The following is a 26,672-nucleotide window of genomic DNA, read 5'->3' as shown; positions in this document are numbered from 1 at the left end:
GCTACAGATTTTGCTTCGTTCTATGAACAACCGAAGAGCGATAAATTTGAGAAGCGGTACAGCTGATAATTCTCGTACCGTAGGACATGTACCCTTTTCTGGCGCTTGGCTTTTTGATTAACATAAGCTTTTTTTTATTCTTAAAACAATATATACAAATTACTGCTGTAATTTGTATATATTACGTAAAAACGTAAGAAAACAATATAAAAGGCGCCGCAACCACCAAACTTTAGACTCCTCTATCATAACTGAACAGGACCATCTTCACGGTCCATGTCGTGGAGGAGTTCATAACATTACCCCCTCTTTAGAAGAAAGTTCCTCTTGGAACTTATGTATAGCAGAGAACCATCTCCATTATTGCTGATTACGAGATGTATAGCTGCAAATTAATATATGAACACTAGTATCCTGGAATATCACCTCTTCACGTTGGCTTCCAGCACATGATCCCGGAGACTTTGAAGCGTTTTCCACACATCGCGGTAGGGGAATCGATCTTGAAATTTGTTTGTGACTACCAGATAGAAGACATACCGCGAATTGTGTTTGATCCTCAGAGTCTAACAGGGGCTGGGATTTGCTCTTCAAGTTTTTCTAATTGACCAAACTTCTTTCCAAACTCGGTTGCCTCGTGCGTTGTTGATACGGTCAAAGATGTTGCAGGCAATCGAATAATTTTCCGACAGATTGAACAAATCTCGTTGACGTTGACTCTATATCCTACTTTGCCGAGTCCTCAGTGTGCACCCATGAAGAGGGCATTTCTAGCAAATGGTTCACTCCTTCCTCTGGGTTATGGTTTCCTTCGAACGGCGCTAGTCGATTTTTAAGGACTACTTTTGGTTTTCCATTGGGAATTTTGCTTATGCAATAGATGACATCATCGATCCTTTTCTTGTTTAATTATGGACCCTCCCACGATTTCAGGAGGAAATCCTTTCCTCCTTGTTGGATTGTGCAACTATACTTTGTCTCCCTCTTTAGAACCGCCGTCTGTGGCTTCCGCGTCGTATCGTTTTTTCATTCTGTCCCTGGCAACTTGAGAATTTAAGCGAAACAACTCGTGTATGTCGTTTATTCTCCTCAACTTAATCGCATAATCTTCTCCCGCTAGGTCTTCGCCAGGCCGACAGTCAAATTATAGTGACAAGGAAGCCTCATTTCACATTCAAACAGAATGTTCGCAAGTGTTTCACCATTAATAGTAGAGCGATGAGCCATTGCAAATAGGAATATATACTGATCCTAATCTCTCTGGTGACTGGAAAATACTTTGTATAGATATTTGCCAATGGTCCTGTTCATTCTCTAGACCATCTCTTCTTTATTCTTCTTCTTTATTCTCATTTTTAAAAGGCTCTCTTACAGGACAAGGAGATCCTACTGATCCCAGCTTTCCTGCGACTGATGTTCCTCTTTTGCGGGAGTCCTGAGACACTCACACGAATTCCGTACATGCCCTAGATTTCCACAATTCGAATATCCAATCTTCTTTTGCTTCTAGTCAACCGTACCTTTTATTAAGTTGACAATCTGGTCAAGTTTTTTCTTGTCATCTTCCTCATGTATAGTCCTGACCTTGTTACATGAAGCCATCGTGGCTGCTTCATATTCAAAAGCAGCAGTCAGAGTATCTAATTAAGTTTTCGTTAATTTAAACTTTCTCTGCATGACATGATCGCGCTGTCGCCTGGATTCTCAAACCTCCGTAATGTTCCCTGGTGCTGATGCATGAGCAAATCGGACAAGTCGGGCAATGTCTACTCGTACTCTTGAAGAGATTTGTCAGGCCTTCTTCAACTGCGATTGGTACAGGTGTTCTAGATGTTCGTGGCCATATCGCATATCCAACCACTTCTTTAGCTGTTCGAAATCAATAGTTTCTGGAATATATCTAAGGCCTCTCCTCTCAGTGCAATGGTTTAGTACACTATTTTTTCTTTATTGGACCAATTATTCACTCTAGCGGCTGTCTCAAACTGTTTAACTTAGTTGGTCCAAGACCTCTCAACGTCAAACGTTGGGGCCTTGATTCGGGCAAAATTGCCAATGTCTTCTGTTTGAGTTGTCTTTTTAAATTATATGATTTCATTGAAGGCTCGTCTTTGAATAGTTTCTGGATCAAATCCGTCTCTACAAGTGCCACTTTGAGTCTTTCTACCAATTCACTCTTTCAACCGAACGTTTCCAACTCGCGATTCTCCAATTCTGCTTTTAACTCTGCCAATTTAAAATCACCTTGACGTCACTTATTATTTAAACAATCTGATACTAATGTGATGTTTTTCTGCTAATTTATTCAAAGTACCCCACCCCTGATACAAATGTAATGTTTTTCTTATCTTTTTATCATATCTCTATTGGTACGGTGAGGTGACTTTATACACACTGTCTCTTACTTATTCAATTTATTCACACACTCACACTAGACTTACTAACTAATATAATTTATTTAAATTCAGCGGAAAATTTTACTACTTTGATTCGTTCACTATCTCATTCAATTATATACTGACTTGTCGCTGCTGAACAAGCACGAATTTTTATCAGAAAGAAATTTCTCAAATAATTCTGGTAACTAAACAAATAAACATAAATAAAAAGGCCTTCCTAGAAATGGATTCTTAAAAACATTATGAGCTGTTCGTCGTTGTCATAAGAACGTCTAAAAAAACAATATCAAAGACGCCGTATTCGCCAAACTTTGGATTCATCATCATAACCGAACAGGACCGACTTCACGGTCTATGTCGGGAACGAGTCCGTAACATTATTTTATTTCACGTTTCTGCTACAAACAGCTCTAACTTGTATATGATATCCAACATTATATATGTGTCCTTGCAGTTGTAGTATTTTATAACTATATGAAATATTATGATAGCGCGATGCCATAAACATTATTAATGCAAATTTAACTGAGAATACTGAAATCTTGAGAGAGATTATTTATATTCCCATGTTCCTTTTTTAACTCACTGATTGCTGCCTTAATATAATAATATGGTTCTCATAGATTTGATCGCATTGATAAATGTTTTGAACATGAGCAAAAAGTTAAGTTACCTGTCCAAAATAAACGCTTCTCGTTTGTCAAGATTTATGGATAAATCAATAGTACAGTAAATATCTTTAAATTAAATACTTTAAATCTTGCGCGGATTTATAATAATGGTTATTTGTTATTGTAATTTATTAAGCGTTAGAAATATACTAATAAATATGACTAATAATGAGGTTATGAAGGTAACATCACAGCTGCGGTATTATAACTATCCCAGAGAAAATGTCAATTGCTTAACAAATTTCTAGTTACTAAACGTAGGTGTGATTCTTAATGTACTTTGCAAAATGTATTGAGGTTAGGTTGAGAATTAGAATATTATAATTATTCATTTCGTTAGATCAAATAACAACCAGAGTCACAATATGAAGTTTTTTTAATTTATTAGCAGAAATAAGTACTGCACTTTTGCACATTTTGCATATTAATTAATTTTTCTAATCAGACTATTTCACTCCTGTAGAAAAATAGTACTAAATTGTTTGTTATAAATCACAAAAGCTTGTAATAATATGAATTGAACAAATAAGAGAAACGATTTATGAAAAGAAAAAAAACAGGTCGCACTAGCTGAAAGTCATATTGACACCTACTATTACTTTTAGTTTCACAGTAATAATACCTATGTGAAAACCTATCTTCATAGTGTTTAACAAATAATCGTTAGGGATGGTACCTATGTGACTACATGACCTAATTGGACCCTAAACGCCGCCAGTGAACCATAGAAATTATTACTTACATTCGCCATCAACCCACAGAACAATAATAAAACATTGGAAGGTGCAATTTGTAAAAGAAACAAATGAATGCAAATTCGTGTCATTTGTATGCAGAAGAATTCAAAACACATATTTTACAATAACTGAACCCATATTTAACGAAATGCATGTAAGAGTATATCCTAGCCTGACCCCGAGAATTTGCACATTCTTATCCTTTCTCTTAAAATAGCAGTAAATATTTCAATTCCTTCGCTAAACTTTATTGGAATGAATCGTCCGTCTTCTGAAAATGGATATTAGAAACGGAAAGCCGATCAAAGAAAATATGATAAAATACTTTTTTTATATAAATCAGACATATTTAGTCATTATCATACCATATAAACATTAGTTATCAGAATAATAAGTAGAATTATAGATTTAATAAATGTTCTATACTTTATCTCGAGGTGAAATATTTTTTATGGTGAAAAACGGGGTGATGCAGAAGATATCTCCCTTCATGATGCTCTTCTTGATACAATATAAATAGGTGTTATAACGCATCAATTTTTCTATATCGTTTCGATTCCATATATTTTATAAGGCATTGCAGCTCGTTTATCACAACATTTAGGATCCTCAAATTTTGGAGAATGCCCCAGTTTATTATTCAGAAATCGAACAATCTAGAAAAACATCAGTATATGAATCTCGACGGCTGAAAAGTCAAATTTGTAAATTAACAGTGGACATAAATTGTTGTTCTTAGTGAAGAGTGTAAATAAATAATTGGTAAGAACATATAACGTGTGTTTAAATTTATCTTACCCTTCAGGCTAAGTATAAAATAGGAAAATATTATAATATTTATTACAAACTACCTATCATTCCATACTCGATCTTGACCTTGTTTTAATTTAAAGTAAATTTTGAGTTAGTAAAAGTAGGATAATGTAGTTTAGTTATAATATAATAATATAATAAATAATATGAAATAAAAATAGAAATATGGGAATAAAAGTAATTATCCAATAATGATCAAATTCTTTTCAAATGGCTCAGGAGATATTTGATTATGTTAAGACTTCCAGTGGTTTACTTACTAGTTCTATGCTATATTTATTAATTAGAAACATGATATACCAAGGTATTCCAGATCCTCTATTGTTCAGAAAAAATAATATGACTCAATCTTCTTAATCCTTGTGTGATTACCCATCAGAGCTAAAAATGAGTGAGTTGAGATGTGTAGATGGGCAGAACTATAAAACAAAATTTTAAAGTGAAAAAAAGTTTAAGGAACTTGATAGGCCCGGTTAGCGATTTTTTAATTCAAAGTTAAGCTTAACATATTGCTTGCCAAAGATTTTTATTTTGTAAATATACAAAATATATTAATAAATTTTAAACGGTTCTAGCTTTTTTTTGAGAAATTTAACGCACATTATTATTGTGTTCAAAAGTTCTGCATTTAATCAACTCCAGTGTATTAGAACCAACAAAGATGATTGGAGTATTAATACATTAAGGCTCCTTAGATTTATGACTTTTTTCTACATTTTTTTATTGAACACATAAAATTCATATGTGATAATCTTGCTCCCACAACTTCCTGTGCTCCATTAAAACTTCAATACAAAAATTGATCTGAACACATTTTGATTTATTGTTATGTATTTTCATTATATTCACAATTACTTTAGATGGAAATTGGATCTGTTAATTTTTTGTTTCAGGTTGTACGAAAGTGTATACAAAAAGCTCACATCTGAAAGCGCATCAAAGAATACATACAGGTAACTTGTTTTATAGTTATATATATTTAAAAATGCTTTATTTGTTAGTTTTAACATTTAACTGAAGTTAAAACCATGTAAAAGACTTTTGCCATCATTAGTTTTATGAAAAAAATTCGGAAGAAAAGATGAATTTTTCAATTGAAAAATATCTTGATTATTCAATCAAAAATTAATTATCCTGATTTGATACAATTTATCGCAATCTAGAAAGCGAATGAAGTGTTTGACAGTGAATTTTAGAATTTGATGGTGTTTATAAAATCATAATATAAATGGAAAATTCCTTAAATTGTGAACAAAAATAGGAATTGTGTCCATTTTAGAGAAAATTACATTCCCTCACTCTAAAGTGCACTGTCAAATATTTCATGTTACTGACGAATAAATATGGAATTATAAGTAAATTATTACCAACTTTAAATTCCCAAATACTTGTAATTGCATCTTTGAACTGCAAATAACTTTTCTGTGTTATAACTAAGCAAAAAGCTTTACTCTTAAGTAGAATTAATATTTGTGAAATTTTATCAATATTACTTCTGTCGAAAAGAAGGGACGAATATTCTAGTTCATTATTATCACACTTCATAATTACCAGAGGACTCTATATTCGCCGCAAATTTTAGGTGATCTGGAATCTAGAGAGTCATCATAGATGACACACGTTTTTTTCTTACAGTTTCGGCAAATATCTTCCGATACAGCCACAAATGTTTGCTACTAACTCCACATCTCCCAACAAATTCTTTATTAACATAATTTTTTTAAATTTGGTATAGTACTGAGACGGTAAACGCAGAACACATAGATCGTGTTCTGATTTTCTTGAAATAAAAGTATATAAATAAAAGTTTGGTTGTACAGGGATTACTTCGTAAATGTACATTGTACACAATGGCTGATTATAATAACATGGTGCTCTTCAACTCTAGCGAGTAGTAAAAACAAAATATTTCAAAGCATTAGAATCAAACGACGCACTAAATAAACTTTTTTTGAGCCGAATTTTTTGTTAATAATAAATTCTCATTATTTCATGAAACTTGACAGAATACATTTAAAATATTGCATTGATGTCATCTTGTTAACCGAAACTACTTCTGTATATTCAATCCAAAAAGGTTGAAAGGGAACCTCTAGGAATGTTTCCATATGAGCATTAACATGTAATTTTTAATAAACAGTTAATTGAAAAAGGAGATATGTGAAATAAGACGCTATGCCATTAGTTTGTCACCAATCGGAACATTATTAACAAAGTTACATGCTGATATCCCCATGAAAATATCCTTGGAGGTTCACTAAAAGCCCTCAAATGTTGCCTATTATCATTCTTTCTTGATTTATCCTACATATTTCTTTGGTAGTATATTATTATTGTTAGTAAAAAAGCATGGACTCAAATATTTCTTACAAATTTGACTTTCTAACAGGTAGTTTCAGTCTCGCTGAAGACTTTAACAGTAACTGGCCATTCTATCGTATTTGATATTGCTAGTTTCAATCTCATGATACAAAAGCAAATAAAAACAAATATTTATCATAGGATATACCTTTATTGTTTTTCAAAATATTCTCTATTGAGATCAATACACTTTAGTATGAGTTTGAAACAAGTATTTTTTCCATTTCGGTAGAGGTACCTCCAAAACATGATTTAAACAAATCAACCGCTTCTTCAGGTGTAGAAAAGTGTTTACTTCGCAATTTTTTTTGATCTACGAGAATAAGAAGAAATCATTGGGTGCCAAACAAATATTGTACAGCGGATGACCCATCAATTCGATGTTTTGACTGTTCAAAAACATTTTTGTTTGAACTGATGCGTAAGAGCTCGTATTATTTAGTTGTGAATGATTTGGCTTCTAAGATTGGTTCCCCTGATTTTTTCCAACACTTCTGGCAAACAAATGCTACTGTACGTTTACGTTGTTATAATGGAACGCTGACGTTATTCTAAAAAGACGACCAGACGACCTATCGTTTTTTTTTCAGCATTTCTTTGCATCAATCGATACGACCTTTTTTTAAGCGATTTTCAAATTATGCGGTATCCAACGCGAACAAATCTTTTTGACAGTCAAATGTTCATGCAATACTGAATATGTGTGGAACTGATCCCGAAGTATGCCTCAATCTCACCGTATGTCGCATGACAATCTTGCAATATCAGTTCACACAGCGCATCAATATTTTCTGGCAAAAGTTGTAGCGAGTTTATCAGCACACTGCTGTTGGTTTAATCCAAGTCAAAATTCATAGAAAATAATCACGATTTAGTTCCATTTTCTGACCAAGATGAATGTTTCAAGTATCTGTAAACAAATTCAATAACACATTTATGACAACACTTTCCAAGTGCGTTAACCATTAAAAATGTCAAACTTTATGATGACAATGTTAAATTTAACAAATTCACATCAGTTTTGCCATTTCTCAAAACGTAAGTAATAACCCTCGTATATTTATTGTATATTACGCACTTAACACTGCTAAAGTTGGAGGGCATTAATAGAAACAATGTCAATAGAAACAAGTAAATTTTTCCTTTGATGCTCTGGACCAATTGAATGTAAGTTTGCTTGAGAGTTTGTTCTTTAATATACATATTATTTCAATTAAGTTTATTTAATTTTCAGGTGAAAAACCTTATCAATGCCAGTGGCCCGAATGCGAGTGGCGGTTTGCACGATCCGATGAATTAACGCGCCATTACCGCAAACACACAGGCGCTAAACCATTTAAGTGTGGTGTATGCGAACGCTCTTTTGCTCGTAGCGACCATTTAGCGTTGCACATGAAGCGCCATCTACCGAAAACGGCCAAATGAATAACTTTGCCATCCCATTAAGAGTTTTTATGTTTTATTTATATGTCACCTTACACGAGCACATTCCTTTATTTATGATTCGATTATAATTCTAGAGATTCTAAGATTAATTCGAGGACATCCTAGAAATAGATCAGATTGTATTGTCATAAGCGAAAGTATTTGTACTGACATTTATAATTTAAATTATTTGAAATTCGTTTAAGTTGTTTTCGAAACGTGAGTTTCTATTCACGTTAATAAGAAAGGGTACCTCCAAATATTTGAATACTAGTAAGCTTAGTTGTGAAATAAAAAGGAGCAATATGATAAGCTTATATAGATTACAAACTTTATTTGATATGAATATTGTTTTTGGTAGCTATTCAATTGAAATTGAAATCCGTCCGATTGACATGTTAGTTGAGGTTCTTACGAATGATACTCCTTCTGGCATTAGGAAACATTATTGATAAAACCAAGATTTTATAAATATTCCACAGATAGCAATAAGATTTTGTAAAATATATTGATATTGGGACTGCTCTTATAAGCATACTAGGAGTTTAATGAAACCGAAAACGATCGGATCTTATTGAGACCACTTTGAAACAAGGAAAGTCCCGGGTCCCAGTTCTTCTAACTTAAATTCATATTATTCAACTTAGTTAATTCTTTCAAAAAGAACTCTTCTTTTTAGTCAAGAATATTATAATTGAAATTTTTGAACGGGAAACTTTTATATAAAAGTGACAATTTTTGTATGAATTGTATGAACATTCTTTGAATAGTTTTTTGTTTTTTTGGTATTACTGAAATTCCATATGATATTTTGAAGTATTACAAAAAACAACGTCAGTTAACACGAAAACTCAAATTTCGGTGAATAAATATGTGGAATATTTAGAAAAGATACCGTGCCATAGAAAATAATCTTTTATTCTTTGTTTTCTTGGGATGTAGTACTAGTATTTTCTTTATTTGGTATTGGTGTATTATTGCGGCATGGAGTTTTCTCTGTAGTTAGAACAAAATGTATTTTGAAAGCAAAATATCGTCTTTTTTTCTAGTTGCGCTGAATTTCAAAATGAGCAGTGATTGGACAGTTTTTTGTTTTAAATTTCATGGTTCTTAGGCTATCAGACCTTCGAATAAATTGAAAAAATATATATAGGATGTCCTTGAAAAATTTAAAAGTATTTTTGAGTATAAGGCGATCTCACACGTTTCAAAGACGTTTTGTACTTGATTAACATCGTTAATGGTTATATCTTCATATCATTATCGCCATTTGCCTTTTATAACAACTTGTGGCCTTTTACAGTGTACTTAGAAAAAATATATTAAGAAAAAATATATTATCAATTCTAGAATATTTATGTCTTATTGGAACTGCCTAATAAATAAGTAAAAATGATATGTATTAATATTCTTAGAGAGATCGAATGATTGTTTCTAATATCCTGATATAAATATTTGTTAGATATTTCAATTTTCATACTTCCCTGCTTCTAAAGATTGATTTTCCCGCGCAAAACTCCTGAAGAATTATATTAGATATTATATCAAGAAATTACAATATCTTTATTTTTTTTAGATATAATGTAACTTTATTTGGTTACATTAGAGGAGAAAGAAAGGAGCTACTTCAACATTAAAAAATTGAGCAGCTACATGCAGTGTCCTGTTATATTGAATATAATAAGAATCCAATTAAACCACACATTTTAAAATTTTGTTTTCATACTACAATATTTGAAAACGAAAATTGAATTGATATTTTCCCAGTGTTTTTGTTTATTAGGTAGTTCCTAAAAATATAAGACCATATGATTTTCTTCGAGATATTCCATATTTACGGTGTGATATTTCGTTTACAGTAGCTTTAAAAAAGAAATATGCAAATATCAAACTGTAAACATTTTTAATAGAAATATGGTTATGATTTTTTATAATTATTTTTGTAAAAAAGCAAAGTAAATAATTTTGGTTGTGAAATATTTGTTATTGGTGTATTTTCCTCTGGAAAAATAAACCCCTGTAATTATTTTTATTGGTAATTTGTACATTATTATTTACTTCAGTATGTATTATCCCAACATTGCCATCGGTTTTACCCACATATGTGATTTTTTTTAGATTCTATTCGATGTACCTTGTGATTCTTCAACAAAACTATGTATTTCAACCATATAAGTTGCGAATATTTTCAAGTGCTGGAATCAAAAGATACAGATGTATTTCACTCCAAAGCGACTTCATTTTTCAATTTATTATAGTAATTTTTTTTATTATTCAAACCATAAGCCATGTATGCATTTTTCATGTCATAATTATGATTTTCTCGAAAAATTGATTTATTCACATAGAATAACCAGTTTATTTTCAAAATTGTATGTCATCATGCAAATCAGTAATCAGAATTTCAATTAATAATTTTTTTCAGTTATTATCAAATCTGAAATTCATATCGTTTAACCGCTAGACAAGTAATAAATCAGCAACAGCAACATATAAGCCTTACCTATATTTATTATTCATCACCCAAATTGAAAAATTTCATTAGTTTCATTACTTATACATTTTTCCTAGAAAATTTTGAAACATCAATTCCTGAATATATAAACATTGAAATTTCTGAAACCGTCGATAGTATTCATACTAAACACATAAAGCTACACCAACATTCACAATCTCTAGAGAAGAAGATAAAGTAAAACTTAACTAGTGGATAAGTTTGTTGAGCAAACTAAGGCTGTGTTTATGTTGGAGCTGCTATAAATAATAAGAGCGACGATACTAGTGGAGTAAAGAAAATTATTTTAGATGCAGGTGTTTGTATTATAGCTACGCGTTGAGGCTTGCTTGGTAGCCGAGCAACGGTAAGAGCGGCTCCAATGATTTAGTCTATTTTCTTTGCTTTTATAGAAAGTGCGATCGGCAATGATATCGATAGTTTAGACAGTGAAATATGTATTAGAACCCCTTTGTGGGACTAAAAAAATAGAAATCACCACATAGGTTCATTCGGATAGAATTGGTCTACTATGACAATTTCTCCATCTTTTTTCAACTTTATCATAGATGTTGCTATTTCCATCTTCATATATTCCATTAACTTTGCAGGGTGGGCTCCCTTAATATTTTATAAAGATGATGAAATTCTCCACACTTGTACCTCTTTGAATTTATAAGGTGTGCAGAGAATTTGCGTTTTTTAATGCAATTTTAACAATATAATATTTAAATGATTTGACTCTGAAGTATTTCTTCTTCGTAATCACTCATTTAAAGAAATACATATTTTAAATCGATTAGTTGATCCAGCTCTCAATGGCTTCAAAGCAGTCGCTATTGTTGAAGCTTCACTACAAACGGCATATCATAGAAACGTATTTTGCGCAGCTCTTATGGTTTATTGCAGCACCAACATAAACGCACCCTAAGAGGTTTATTAACGTACGATTTACAGAGTATTTCGAGAACATGACAGAACAGATAAATCGAATTTTACTGAGTATACTGTCATGTATAATTTTCACGAAATTTGTACTACACTACTTTTAGATACATTTGAAAATATGGAAGTAGATGTAAGAATGGGTTAAATAGAGACATAGGTCTTTTTCTCTAGTAGATGGGGATTCAATGTAAAAGTTTTTTGTGGAATTTTTGAGTAATCCACTCACAAAACTAAAATTATTGATAAAAAATTAAAATAAAAAATGAAGTCTTATTGGAGTAGAAATAATTGTATAAGGGTAGCTACATTAGAAACAATCGTCAAGTCCGTCCTTCAAAAATATATTTGTGAATATTATGTGTTAAATATAAGATAATAAAGTACTATGTTGAAGAATTTACACAGTAGATTGACACATCTTTTGGCTTTTTGAATGTCCATTTTACTTATCAAATAAGAAAGCTAAAAACGTGTCAAAATTATTTCTCCTACGATTAAGCTTAGTATACAAACAGTTCTGAATTACGAGAAAATAAGAAAAATCGGAATTCAAATATAATTTTGGAAGATGTAACATTAACATTTTGGAAGTACTGGTGTAATATGAAAATGTATTTATTAAAATACTGTGAGTGATGAGAATAATTTAATTGATAAATTAAATTTCAATTATGGACAGAAGCATGAGACTATAAAATGAATTAACAGTGATCAGAAAAAGTCACGATCATGACTGTAATTACCATATTTTAGTAAAAAATTTATTGTTTCTTCATAAACCTATAATTGCTTCACCCAAAGTCATTTCTGTTCAAAATATAAATTTCAGTGTCTACTTGAAAGTCCATCAGAGGAATGATATTTAGTAATATGCTGTCTCATAAAAATTTGGTGATATGGTATAAACTCTACCTTTATGTGCAAGATTCAAGGTTTGTGTAAGCTAAGCCCTCAAGTTTATTATCTAGTTTCTACAAAATATGAGAAATAAAATAAATCTAGACTCAGTCGATATAAATACCCAGAGGAATTATTTTTAACTTAGTTAGCTAGAATAGAAGTTTAAAAATGTATAGTAATATAGAAGAATTATTTAGTTATTATTATTATTAGTATTATGTCAATTATTGATATATAAATTACAATTCAATTCACCATAAAAGTAATTAATACAATTGATACCAAATATTCGAAATTTGATTACATCGACGACTTATTTAACAACTATTCATAGAATCCATTCTATAAATTATTTTAATAGTAATGATAAAGAAAATGCAGTTTTAATAGCACAGAATGTGGCAACTAATATACAATGTGGTCTAGAATATCTGGAGTTTAGAGAAGTTCAAGAATAAGGTTACCCGTAATCCTTTGAAAGGTTAATTGAGAACCTAATTTTTTGAAATATATGCTAAACGGTTTTAATTACGAAATTCAGTTTTGATTATGAAACATTAATATAAACACCATCTTGTCACTCACCTGAACCCGTATAAATGAAATAAAAATAAGATAAATACATTCATTACAGAAGGAAAAAATATTTTGAAAATTGTTATTTTTAATTAAATATAAATTTTTATTTGAAGTGTTCCATTAATTTGAATTATTACCTACTTGAGAAATGTATTGATTAAAGTAGAAGACATACCTTCGAGTTTAAGTAAATGGATTTCAATAGAATTATTAAAAAGACTGAGTATGAGAAAACGTAATAACCTTCGATTATCCTCCAAAACTGTATTCATAGGATGGAATAAATGATAACATCAAAAACGTTGGCAGATATGTGTTCATAATTTACTCCTTGGATCTAAGTGATTCAGCTCAAAAAATAGTATTTCTGGACCGCCTCACATAACCAATATTCATGTAAACAAATAAAATTACAATTTATATCAAGATTTCCTAAATGTTAATGTGTAAGAATAATCGAATATACAAAAACACATCTGCCTTCTGCCAGTTTTTAAAGTGTACAAGCCTATACCAATAATTCTTATACTCTTATCATATACAGAGTGTTCAGTATATGAATGTTACCAAATATGTACACTGAATTATTAACTTTTTGTACATAAGAATTAGAAATTGACTAGATCCTAGTCTAGTAATTCTGATATTTGTAATTACATGTAAGTTTCAAACTGCTATGCATATCTAGTGTATTTATATCCTTTATTGTAAGTATTATATAGATAATTACAAAAATGTAGCAGAAATACGTGCAGTTTATTCTTTTCGCTTCGATTTAGGTTATACTTCAAATCATAGTAATTGGTTTATCTAATATTCTTATATTATACTGTTTTCAGTTCCTACAAGATTAAATAAATGGAGAACTAATTTCACACTAACACAAGTAAAAAACAGCACTACTTGACAACTTAAAAACTTCTTTTTAAGGTTGATTTCTACTTTTTCACCTGGATTTAGTGAAAAAAATTACCAAAAACTTCATCAGCTTATTCGTTTTGCGTTACAGTCTATTGAGCTTGAAAAACACCCCTTAGTTGTCTATTGTACTAGAACAAAAATCTGGTACGCACTATGTTTGAATGCTTAGAAAAGGGGATAGGATAGTATTCCAGTAACTAAAATACTTGTTATTGCCCAAAAGTTGTTTACACCGTGGTCGAATATAGTATAGAAGTGGGTGATAGTTTTCATGTTATAAAGCAATAAAATGAATAAACTAATCAAGCTTATGCTAATACCTATTTATTTATTGTCAACTCCAGCTATATTAGTTGGAGTTTTCAAATGCATGTATTCAGACTGCTTAAATTGTTAATTTTTATAATTTGGACTCATGAAATTTTACAAGAGTCACGTGGAACATATTGAGGACACAAACAAGTTGTTTATTTGCTCCACAGCAACGATTTTTTACTGCAGGTATTGAATTCAACTAAAACGACAGGTTCACACTTGCTTAGCCGATTAGTTTAATGAACAATGATGCTTGAGAGACACTAATCGCCCAATAAAAATAAAACGAAATGGATTGACTTTACTTCATAATTTGCTAATCTATTAGAGTACACTTGTTTTATTTAATTACTTTTAGTTACTAAATTAATTGGTACTCAACTAAATTACTAGCTGTATTACAAACGATTTTTGAAGAGTAATGAGTATTTTAGCTACTAAAATACCGTTCGACTAAACTGCTAGCCTAGAGCGGACTTGTTATAACGGCTGAGATAGTAAACCCAATTATAATTTGATAATAATGTGATTGGTGCAGAAAAGGTATCATGAGAGAATAGTTTCTAAGTTGAAACCAAATAAGGTCTTATTTGGGTTTTGGCATTAATAGATATGAGTTAAAGCAACTGATATATTTTTATCATAAAAATGAAGGAGGTACCAACATTTGAATCAACGACTTCCTCTTTCGTAAATAGTTGCATTGAACATCTCAAATATGGAAGTAAGATGTTATTGTTTTACTATTATTGGAAAATATAAAAGGCGATTGTTTAACTTATTTATTTAAAATTAGTTACCAAGTTATTATATGTCTGGAATTTGACAATCTATTTTGTTAAGTGTTTTAAATTTTTGTAGCTACAAACGGCACATGTTTTTACTACAAATTTGTATACATTCAACACAAATCTTCTATTAACATTAATTTCAACTTTATTTTCTATTTAAATGAATATAGAGCAAGCTAGAGTACACATAAATGTAGTTGAACATTGTTTTTATTTTTTAATTTTGTATAATTTCCTTTTTAATACAATTTTATTTTTACCATTTTGTTGTTTTCTTTCTATTTCTACTCACCTGGTTCATCTGTCGTAATGGTATTTTACAATCAATTTTAAGCCAAATTCACACACTTGCTCAGCTCCAATAGCAATAACACATGCCGTCGCCTTAATGTTTATTTGTTTAATATCCACTTTTAATGCAAATGCACAAAAATACGCCAAAATTTGTAAAAAAATTTGTTTGGCTCAATATCCATGTAAAATCACAGACTTGCAAACTACATTTGAGACTTATCTTAAATATTTTGTTTATTGTTTCCTCAATATTTTCTTGCTGAAATATCAGCATCCAATATAACTATATAGGTTTTTACTAATGTTTAACTTGTTCAATATCCCAGAATGAGTTGGGTTCAATGTTCAATATCCATTGAAACCAATCTTGTGAAATTTGTTATCTCACGTGATGTAAGCAATGCTGCACGTGCACCGTGTTTTGTTTCAACCTGTCCAGGGGTACACGATAAATTTAGGCTAATGTATTTAAAAATGAGTCGGTTATGTTCCAGAAATGGATGAAAATACAAGAAGGTAGTAAATGAATAATGTCAATAGCAATCAATATTTAGAAAAAGTGCTAAACAAAACTACGAAAGTAAAAGAAGTCTACTGAAAGGAAAACATTTGAAAAAATACATTCGCAAGAAAAATTTATTGTAATTGAAAACCGTATATAGTAGGGTGGGCTGAAAAAAACGAATTTTTCTTTTTTACAATGCTATACCGCGGGAAACTTGTCTTTGGGATAGGTAAGTAAAATGCAATTTTAAAAAGAAAAAATATTGAATCCCCAGCTAGCGCATTGTCCTTGAAATTTCGTTTTTTTTTTCGAAAATCAAGTCATTTGTCAAATTTTTGTGCAGTTCTTATTCAATGATATTTTAAACTGCTACAGTGAAAGAAAATCTTTTATTAAAAGTACCAAAAAACACCAAAAATATGTAAAACCGTCAAAATCTTTTAATTTATCGTAGCGCAAAAAAGAAAAAACCCGGTAAATTTTTGCTTGAAGATGTATATTTGCGCATTAAAGGAAAAAGGAAGGTGTAGGAAAGCATGCGAAGTTGTGTGTCAATAGCCCATTACTTTTATTTTACTTAACACTACATTAATTCTTTTAGAATGACGATTTGTAGAGTACAAATAAATGAAAAAACTAAAGTTTACATTTTATTATGCTAAAAAATTGCACTTAATTTTAAAATTCACAAACTGTTTTTGGGAAGGTAACTTGAAGCTGTTCTTGCTAACAAATTTTGGCATTGAAGCTCTTGGTGCTAGAGTGGATCTTACAAAACTATCTCGGTGGTTGGCACAGACCACTCTTTTCGATACTTCGGTCACTAATTTTACGCAGCGCTCAACTGCTTGCGTATGGCATGGAAATTTACCAAAATTCCATTCGTCAGCCGTTTCACCGGCGGTAATTTAAGCTCAAATTTCATCATCAGATACATCGCGCAACAATGGAGGTGGAGGTGTAAGTGTACTCGTACTCCAATCAATTAATTTAGTATAATCGTTTGCCTCTAAGTTAATTTTTAGGGGTCGAAAATACCTTATTGGTTCTGCTTTAGAGGCTAACTTTGTTGCTTTTAGGATTCTTCTGAACCCTAACTCTTTGATATGCTTCCTTTGATCTACTATCATCCTAAGGAGCAAGTTTTCCGGATGGGCGAAATATGCGTTTCTTTCGATCACATTATCAACTATTTGAACCATATTTTCTGGTAGAAATCTAGTAGATTTGATATCTTCCAAAATATGTTCAGGGCTAACTGTAAAGTAGCTGCTTTTCTTTATTTTAAACCATACAGGCATGTATGGTTTAAGAATGAACGAAACTAACATTTTCTGTTCATCTGAAGGGTGTTCCACACTTATATATAGCCTCAAAACTCTATTAGCTGTTGTCAACCACCGTGAGTGGGAAAGAGGGCCTGGTTCACGAACAAATAAGTTCACAGGGCAGTTATCTGAATTTATTGTATGACTTATGTCAAGCAGGTACCGTTAATCTTTGCTTAAAATCTACAATCCACATATTAGTTGAACAATTCTGTAGGTTGTCACACTTGGAATAGAAGCTTTATCATGCAATGCTTTCACTTTAGGTGCTACAATATTCGCAACATTGGAAAAACTAACAGTCTTATTAGACTTCAAGGCGATATTATACTGTTCATTAAAACAGCATCGAAGAACATCCTCATACGTCGGAAGTTTATTTACTGGCAAGTCTTTCGAGGGACCGAATTACGGACTCTCAAACCCACTTCGAGTTAGCTTCTTAGAAGTATTCATCACGAAGAGCAATCTAGATTACTACGATAAAAAATAGCACAAAACACAGCACAGCAAAATAAAGCATCGAAGTCACTGTACGAATGTGCGTCTAAATACAAACTCACACGTGTCGGAGAGGTCACGTGATGAGGCGAACGCATCCGCAATGCATTATGGGAGATGGGAGGGAGAAAAAGAGAAGTTATTGTTTCATTCATGATGCGCCTAACTTGTAATGCCGCGCTTATGAAATGCAAGAATTTATTGATACTTGAGTCGTTTGCGCTATTCCAATGTGGAATCACTTTTGATAAATGATTTTAAGTCATTTAAAATTATATTTGCCATTAGATTTCAAGTGGTAGACCAGGCAATGATCTTCTCAGTGCTGTAGTCAAATTTTAAAAATATTTTGATCTATCCTCCTAATTAAACAAAATTAATTTTATTATTGGAGAGTTGCGTTTAAAAACTTAAAAACAATTGAACAGAAAGTTTTTGAGCCAGGAATTTGCATGAAGTAGATGCAGTACCCTCAGTCGTCGAAACAAGAAGAATGGACATTTATAGTCCTCTTGTTCTTGTAAGATGTTTGTGTATAATATTAATGTATTAATATTTAATATAATTCATTTGTTACAAAATGACTTCATTAATTATCAAATTGCAGCAACAACATTAGAATAATCTGCCATTCCTTACACAAAGTTAAAACATACAGGGTTTTTCAAAAAGAGGTGATCTCTAGAATAGATAGAAAACTGAAAAATATTTGGGGGTTGCTCAGTAAAAAATTTATAGCCATTTTTTACGATTTTGCTTCAACCAATATGTTTTAGAAGCTGATACATCCAATGAATTTGTTTTTATGTCTGACTCTCATAGAGGGCGCTAGGTACAAGATTCATACCAGGTAGTATTCACCATTACTTTTTCATTATTAGATTTATTAAGCAAAATTTCAAGTGAACTTAAAAATCATTTAATTTTACACCAAAAAGGTATTCTTGATCAAACTCGATAATGTGTACCGTTTTCGGATTATTTTGATTTGAAAATTATGAAGTAATAACCGATGCTGGTATAAAGAATTGATTATGTTATTAATTATTATTATTATTAATTAGTAAGCATTGTGTGAATTGAATATTTTTTGTCGCGTAAATGAGGTCCCATCGATAAAACGGATACATTTAAAAAATTGGGACTTTCGTTTGTTGGAACGTTTCATATAAATTCAGTCTAATCAGTGTAGGATCTTGCTTTTCAAAGTTAAATAAGTATGAGCATTGAGCTATTGGATGCTTCAATATGAAATAAACAACAATTTGAGGATCATGTATTACGGTTCTGGGACTCAAACTGTTGTTTTTTCATACTAAGGCCCCCAATAGCTGAGTACCCATAATTATTCAACTTTGAATTTTACATGGCAATAGCATCTTCTCTGAGTTTGCCATAGGAAATTGTTATTCATTGATAGTTATGACGTTGAGTAAATAATAATCAAATTTCTGATAGCTTGTTATTTGTTAATCAAAATGTACTCAAATTTGGAATACACTAACATGTTATTAATCTTAAGTGCGTGTTTAGGAGACTCTAGTGCAGCTGTTACGCGTTATGCAGAAAAGTTTCGTCGAAGAAACTTACCAAGTAAAAGTACATTTAAAGCAATTGTCGAGAAACTGGGAATGTGAGATCTAAAAAAATAAATTCTGGTAGGCCATGACCAACAAAGACCATTAATAAATAAAATATGATTTTAAATTTAGTTGATTAAAATCCATCAGTTGGAAATGTGGCAAGACAAACAAATACGTCTTCTTCAAGTACTTGGAGGCAATAGCTACACCCTTCTCATTACAGACAAATCCAAGAGTTTTTGCCAGAAGCTCTACCCGTTAGAGTGGACTTTTGTGAAACATTATAAGAAAGCACAGCCTTCAATCTGAATTTTTTAAAATGTATTCTTTCTACGCATGAGGCCACTTTTACGCGACAAGATGTGATGAAAATCCACATATCACATTACCAACACTCATTTAGTTAATTTTTGGGTAGCAGCTTTAGGTAGCAAATTCATAGATTATCACATCCTACCTGGAAATTTAAATGGTGATATGTACCTAATTTTTTTAAGAAATCTCTTATTTGATATATTAGAATATTTAACGCTAAGCCTTTATTTTTTATGCACGATGGAGCTCCACCGCATTTTGATAGAAGGTGTCGTTATTGGTAGAGTAACCATTTTCCGAATCGATGGATTGATAGAGGTGCAGAAGCTCCGATTTATTGGCCTCCTCGGACATGCGATTTTAATACCTTGGATTACACAGTTTGGTCGTATCTTAAAGAAAAAGTTTTTGCTACAGAGATAAATTCACCTCGAGAATTGAAAGACAGAATTCAATGTCACTTTAATGACCTCATAGCTGACTCCCAACTTTTTAGAAGATTAATGGATTCTTCAGGAAAAAGGAGAGACTTGTGTATTCGTAAAAACGGAGGAAACGTTCAACACCTACTCTAATTCAATTCTGTTTTATGTTACTAACCTTTTGATACTCTTATAATAATTACTTCATACCAGCATCGGTTATTACTTCCTAATTTTCAATTCAAAATATTCCGAAACCGTTACAGAGTATCGAGTTTTATCAAAAGTACCTTTTTGGTGTAAATTAAATGATGTTTGAGTTCACTTGAAATTTCGCCTAATAAGTCTAATATTGAAAATTTTTTAATGAGCAAACCCCAAATATTTTTCAGTGTTCTATCTATCCTAGAGATCACCTTTTTTTGAAACACCCTGTATTATTCATAAAAAGAAAGTATATTGAGATTAAAATACCTATATGAAAATTCGATGTTGTTATATGAACCTATGCAGAAGTCTATAATGTTGTAAAACACAAACATTAAGTTTATCATGCATGCTTGATATTACAATATTGAATTTAATAATTTAAGAAAACGTTGAATATCCTTCAAAACTTGTTCAATATCCGCAAAAAATCATACGTTCAATATACAAAATGTTTATGGATGATTACGTATGTCCATGTAGTGTGTTTGATAGGATTAATACTAGATTACTATCTGAAGGCCAGGGGAGCTCATGCTTAATGGTTATAATCCGTTAATTTTAAAGGGACAACCTAAAGATAGCAAAAATGGATTTTTCAATCGATTTTTAACAAAAAGTCATTCTTTTTCTTAACTGTATAAAATTTATGGATTAGAAGATATGTAGCTTTTTAAATCATTGTACGAGTACATGTCAAGGAAACCGTTAGTCTTAAAAAGACATTTTGAATAAAATTATCATAAATTGTTAGTATTTATTGGTAATATTTACAGGAGGTATTAAAGCACAATCAAACATTACTAATTGAACTGCATACTGTCGAATATTGTGTTACTTACATAAAGAAACAGTTTAAATGTAGAAAAATTTAGTTGGATAACCTACTACTTATCTAATCAAAACATAAAAAATAAAATAAATGTTCGAAGTGAGCACCTAACCTAACCTTGCACTTCTACACATTTCCGGAGACTACAGTGGATATTTCCTTGAACTTGGAAGAGCATTACAAGATTCTGCCTTATAACGTCGCAATGGAAGTTTATTCTATCGATTTTTTCGTTCCTTGTGTTTACTGGTGTTGCATATATTAAGTTTTCAAGATATATAATGAGTCTATTGTATTTAATTCAGGGGAACATGATGGTCATGCAAATGGACCTCCCCGACTAATCCACCTATTAGGAAACATGTTTTAAGATGATTTTTATATCATTTAGACACTTCATAAAAAATAATTTACAGAAAATAATGAAAACTAGTGTACTTAATTTATGCAGTCAAACATGTTTCTTGTAAGCAGCGATCAACCCTAACAAAAGTTCTACAATCGGGTATAATTCTGCACGGAAAGCGTTCAGTATACAACATTCTGGCTTCTGACGAGTCACCATACGTCAAATGCATGTCGGCATATTCACTAAAAGTAAATACTACTATATTGAAACTTTAAAATTCGATTGATAATTGGTTTTGAAGATTGACAGCAAACTGACATTAACAAATAAGTCACTTGCAGTTTTTAATTGTATATATCATGTAGTAACTTATTTGATAGTAGCCCACTAGATGAAAAATATTTATCTTTTTTAAAATTTTCCTTATGCCAGTAATATGATCTTCGATAGTATGTAGTACAAATGTTCATTTATTTATTCATTAGTTCTCCAAGAAATGTTTAATTGTGTTTTAATACCTCCTTCTTTTGGGGAAATCTTAAAAGCCATCTAAAAATCCAACACCGATAAACACAAGGAACGGAATGATCGATAGAATCTTGAAATGCCCAATTCGAAACTTTATCAAGGTTTTTTTTGTTTTTATTTGATAAGTTGTAGGCTGAACAAACAAAATTTTTAACATGATATTTTATTATCATTATTATTTATCCCACCAACCACACTACATGGACATACGTAATCATCAATAAAAAATTCATAATGTTTCAATAATTTAGAAAATTTACTTAAATATAAGTTCTGATTACGTAACTATAAATTATATATACAATCGGTTGTAGATGCCCCCATACAATGATATTCAGAAGCGCTAAGTTGGGAGATCTTAGTGGCCATTCTATAGTTCCTCTTCAGTCAATCTAATCAGTTAGTCTAACCGAAAGAAAGTAATAGGGTGAATCTCCATATGATAAGGATAAGGAAGACGAAACATCTTGAAAAATAATTTTAACAGCCGCATCCATTCGATTTTCCTAACTAGTTGTTAGTAAGAGGTCTATTATTTCTTGATCCAAATTCAAATAGATAAAGGTGCAACAATTCTATTGTCCAAAATATCAGTCACTTCACTGTCACTTTTTTTGTATACTGTATATGGCACTCCTTGAAAAGTCACGGATATTTATCGATGCACTAGCGAAAATTTTGCTTTTTAACATTTCCATTAATATAATCCCAAATCTTCTTATTTACAATTATAAAAGCCGTAATTCAATACTTCTGCGCAACTTGTCAATATTAAAATAATATAAAAAATGATCAAATAATTAATATATTACTACATTTGAAAATATCACAACAGACATATATTTAAATAATAAATTAATATAAAAAAACATGCATAATACACACAGTAAATTGATATTTAAGTACTTTTAACCTCAACATCGTCTTTTGAAACGATGTAGTACAAATCAGCGAATATCTTGGCAGAATTCAATAAATCCAAAATATTTAGAGAATTTGAGTCTTCCTTATATTTAAGTACATTACTTAAATAATTATCTAGGGCTGACAAGCCGCAACAAATTTGCTTTTGTATATTATTTATAACTTCATGTTGTTGCAGATCCAGGGAATTCTTTTTTATAAACTCTTCTGTGCAATATTTCTTGAGTAGCTCCTGTTTTTGATTATCTCCTAAACCAGTTTGAAGACAAGACGTCCATGAGTCATCTGTAAGTTAAAACAATTATATAATTACAAGTATACCTATATACAATGAACGTTAATGGCATATTCAAGTTTCCAAATAGACAATTATCTATTTAATACAATTACAGAAGACAACACAGTTTTTTTTTTCGGAAAGCACTAAAGTAATTTTTTGAAGAGATTCCAAATTTGGACATTAAAAGTTTGTGATTTGAAGAGAAATCATCATTAAGTAATACTATTGTTCTTCAATTTTATGCCGGTTCTAAACGCTCTCAAGGTGCCTTCTAGAGAATCTCGACAAGAATCTATACGATCCACACTCTCCATTTATTCAGTTGCTCGCTAGATTTACTACAAAATGGACGTGATGCCAAACGGAACAATCGGATACACTCAGTGATTGCGACTCCGTTTTAAACGAAATTTTGAGTTATTAACGCGTGTAACCATGTAAGCATTACTCTTGAGCATTTGCGTACATTTTATGCCTAGATCAAAGCATATCGACAAACTGTTATGATGTTACAAAGCAGTTATGATTTGCCAAAAGATTTTAAAAATAAAAGAATAGCCAAAAAGAAAAAGATGTTTGATTATGAAAACAGCGATCAATCTAAAGAGACTTTTAAAAGCCGGTATGAAACAGAGTTTTTTAACACCATGATTGATTCTGTGATAAGTAACATGGAATCGAGATTTATGTTTTTAAATCAACATTTTGAAAATTTTGGTTTTCTCTATGACTTAAACAAGTTAAAAAAAATTACAAAAGAAGAAATATTGAAAAGCTGTCAGGATTTACACACAGTTCTATAAGTAGGTGAGAGCAGTGACTTCCAACCTTATGCGTTGTATGAGGAATTTCAAAATATGATCCCAAATTTACCCAACTCTATTAAAGACGTGAAACATCTGCTCCAATATATCATAGAGAACGAATTGAATAAAATTTACCTAAATATTAACATTGTCATTGGAATTTTGTTAACAATACCTTAAATACTGCTTCCGCTGAAAGGAGCTTTTCAAAATTAAAACTAATTAAAAATTATTTAAGAAATACTTTGGGTCAATAAAGACTTTCAGTTTTGGTAGTTTTAATAATTGAAGCAGATATAGCATTTAAGATAAATTACGAACCAATCATTAAGGAGTTCAGTAAAATCAAAAGTAGAAAATTTCTGTTTCTTTATTTATTTCTTTTTTTTTTCATTTTTGTTTAATGTTCCAAAGAATTATAAGTAAAAATGAGGTTTTCTTCTTAATGAATAAAATGCTGTTTGATATCAACTGATTTTTTTATATTCCCTCCTTTTTGAACCATCAGAAGGCATCGGAAAATGTACCTTGCCCACATTAAGTCAAGGTCTTACGCCGCCTGTGTACTAGTATATCATCATATATATCATGTACACTCATCCCAGCAGTGTAGAATTTTATTTTTTGGCAAAGAGGTCTTTCACATTGCATTTCTCATTGAGTTAAATAACTTTAATTTGTTAGACAATGCAATAATTTTAATCTGAGTGGTAACTGGGACAAGTTTTTGTAAGTATTCTTTATATCTATTATATTAGTTTTTTAATATATTAATAAGTACAGAAGTCGTAAGTAAATGCAATTAGAACTATTTTCAAAACGCGGCATTTTTTAGCTCATTTATTCATTGTATCAATATAGCATAAGGTATTGATAATATTAATATGAGTGCGTCTATATTATTGAATTTTTTTTGAAAATCGCCTGTAATATCCTTCTGGCTTCAACCTATACTCTGCAAATAGATTATGACGCAGCTGGTCCTGTAAACCAAACCAAAGTATTTGAGTATGCTTACTTATCATTTATAGACCACCGCTGATCATCACTTGTCTTAAAGCTATATGAGTATTATTTAATGTCAATATCACTCTTTGAAATTTAAAAAATTAATGTTGTTAAAGGTAGAATTTTTAGCCTTATTGAGATTGAAAAATTGAAAGAGTAGTGGTTTAATGAATACCGAATAGAATCGGGGAAAATCCTTTGAAAGACAATTAGGAAATATATTTGCATAATAGGCAGATTTTTGGATTTGGCAGGAAGAACACACTATATTACATTTTTGAAATAGTGTTACTTACTAGATCCATTTCAGTAAAAAAATAAATAAAAATTTGTTACGAGCTCGTCTACTGACGTATATCGAGAATTCCATTTTTTATAACACATTTTGTTGTCGTAGTCGAATTATAGAGAAAACCGTTTTGTATGAATAGGCGGTTTTATATCAGCGAGAAAGTCAATAAATAATCTGATGTCATTCCAAACACATCGGGATACACAAGTCAATGGTGATTTGAATAATTATTATTAATAGAATTAGATAAGTGTTAGTAATAAATTTTAGTGTATAGTTTAGTGAAAAGGAAATAGTTTAGTATACTTAGTGATAGTGTATAAATAAATTAGGTAAGTACCTAAGTAGACACATGTGTATAAATTCACCCCGCTGTTAAAAACACTTTGAAGAAATTAGAAGAACGACATTACAAATATAAGAATTTGAAGAACTTATATGGCAAATATAGAAGTGTCCTCAATAATAGAGATAAAAAAAACAGTTAAGTATATTACATACTACTTAGAAAGGGTGGATATGGCAGCAAATATCTGCTTAGTTTGCATACTCTCTTTAATCGGTAACTTCTGATGTTGATAACACAATTCATTCACCCACAACTGGTATATATACTTCGGAATTATTATAAGATATTAGTAGTTCAATACATGTGTCATAAGATATACAATAATTTTGTTAAATATAATTCTAGAAACATCAATATAATCACTTTTCATTTCACATAGAAAGAAAAAAACCAATGGCAAACGTCTTAATCAAGATTGATACTTTGTTACTCTTCAACTTACCTTTTTTAGGGTGCTCCTCTTTGATGTGATCATTCAGTTCGATTTCTGTTTCAAACATTTTCTTGCATTCATTACATTTTATTAAAGCTTGTTTAGCATCTCCATTTTCTGAATGTTCTTGTTCGTGTTTGAACAACCATTTAAAATTACTGTATTCTTTATTGCAATACACACACATAGCAGTTTTGCCTTTTTCTAAAAAAATCTTTGTTTGTTAATTGTAACAAATATAACAAATGAAATGTTGTAATAAAAATTTCTACTATTCTGGGAAGGTTGTAAAAAAATTATTGAATTGAATAAAGTACTGAAAGTATTCTTGTAATCCCTTTCCGGTTGGTTCAAACCTGGAA

At 30.9% G+C, this 26,672-nt stretch overlaps 2 protein-coding genes across 4 annotated transcripts in view; one reads left to right on the top strand and one right to left on the bottom strand.

Annotated features, from left to right (window-relative positions):
- Positions 1 to 15,616, top strand: part of LOC130890690 (Krueppel-like factor 5) — a 105,012-nt gene extending 89,396 nt beyond the window's left edge. For both annotated transcript variants that reach the window (XM_057794909.1, XM_057794908.1), the window contains 2 exons: positions 5,514 to 5,573; positions 8,216 to 15,616. In XM_057794909.1, coding sequence (XP_057650892.1) covers positions 5,514 to 5,573; positions 8,216 to 8,406 — 251 coding nt within the window. In that variant the 3' untranslated portion in view covers positions 8,407 to 15,616. The remainder of the gene's footprint in view (positions 1 to 5,513; positions 5,574 to 8,215) is intronic.
- Positions 15,617 to 23,007: 7,391 nt separating this feature from the next.
- Positions 23,008 to 26,672, bottom strand: part of LOC130890688 (zinc finger protein 91-like) — a 38,901-nt gene continuing 35,236 nt past the window's right edge. For both annotated transcript variants that reach the window (XM_057794907.1, XM_057794906.1), the window contains 2 exons: positions 26,320 to 26,514; positions 23,008 to 23,427 (listed from right to left, as the gene is read on the bottom strand). In XM_057794907.1, coding sequence (XP_057650890.1) covers positions 23,117 to 23,427; positions 26,320 to 26,514 — 506 coding nt within the window. In that variant the 3' untranslated portion in view covers positions 23,008 to 23,116. The remainder of the gene's footprint in view (positions 23,428 to 26,319; positions 26,515 to 26,672) is intronic.

Source organism: Diorhabda carinulata, chromosome 2 (assembly GCF_026250575.1).
Source record: "Diorhabda carinulata isolate Delta chromosome 2, icDioCari1.1, whole genome shotgun sequence".
Lineage (NCBI taxonomy): Eukaryota > Metazoa > Arthropoda > Insecta > Coleoptera > Chrysomelidae > Diorhabda > Diorhabda carinulata.
Note: the sequence above shows the minus strand (reverse complement) of the source record. Positions and strands in the feature narration are given on the sequence as shown.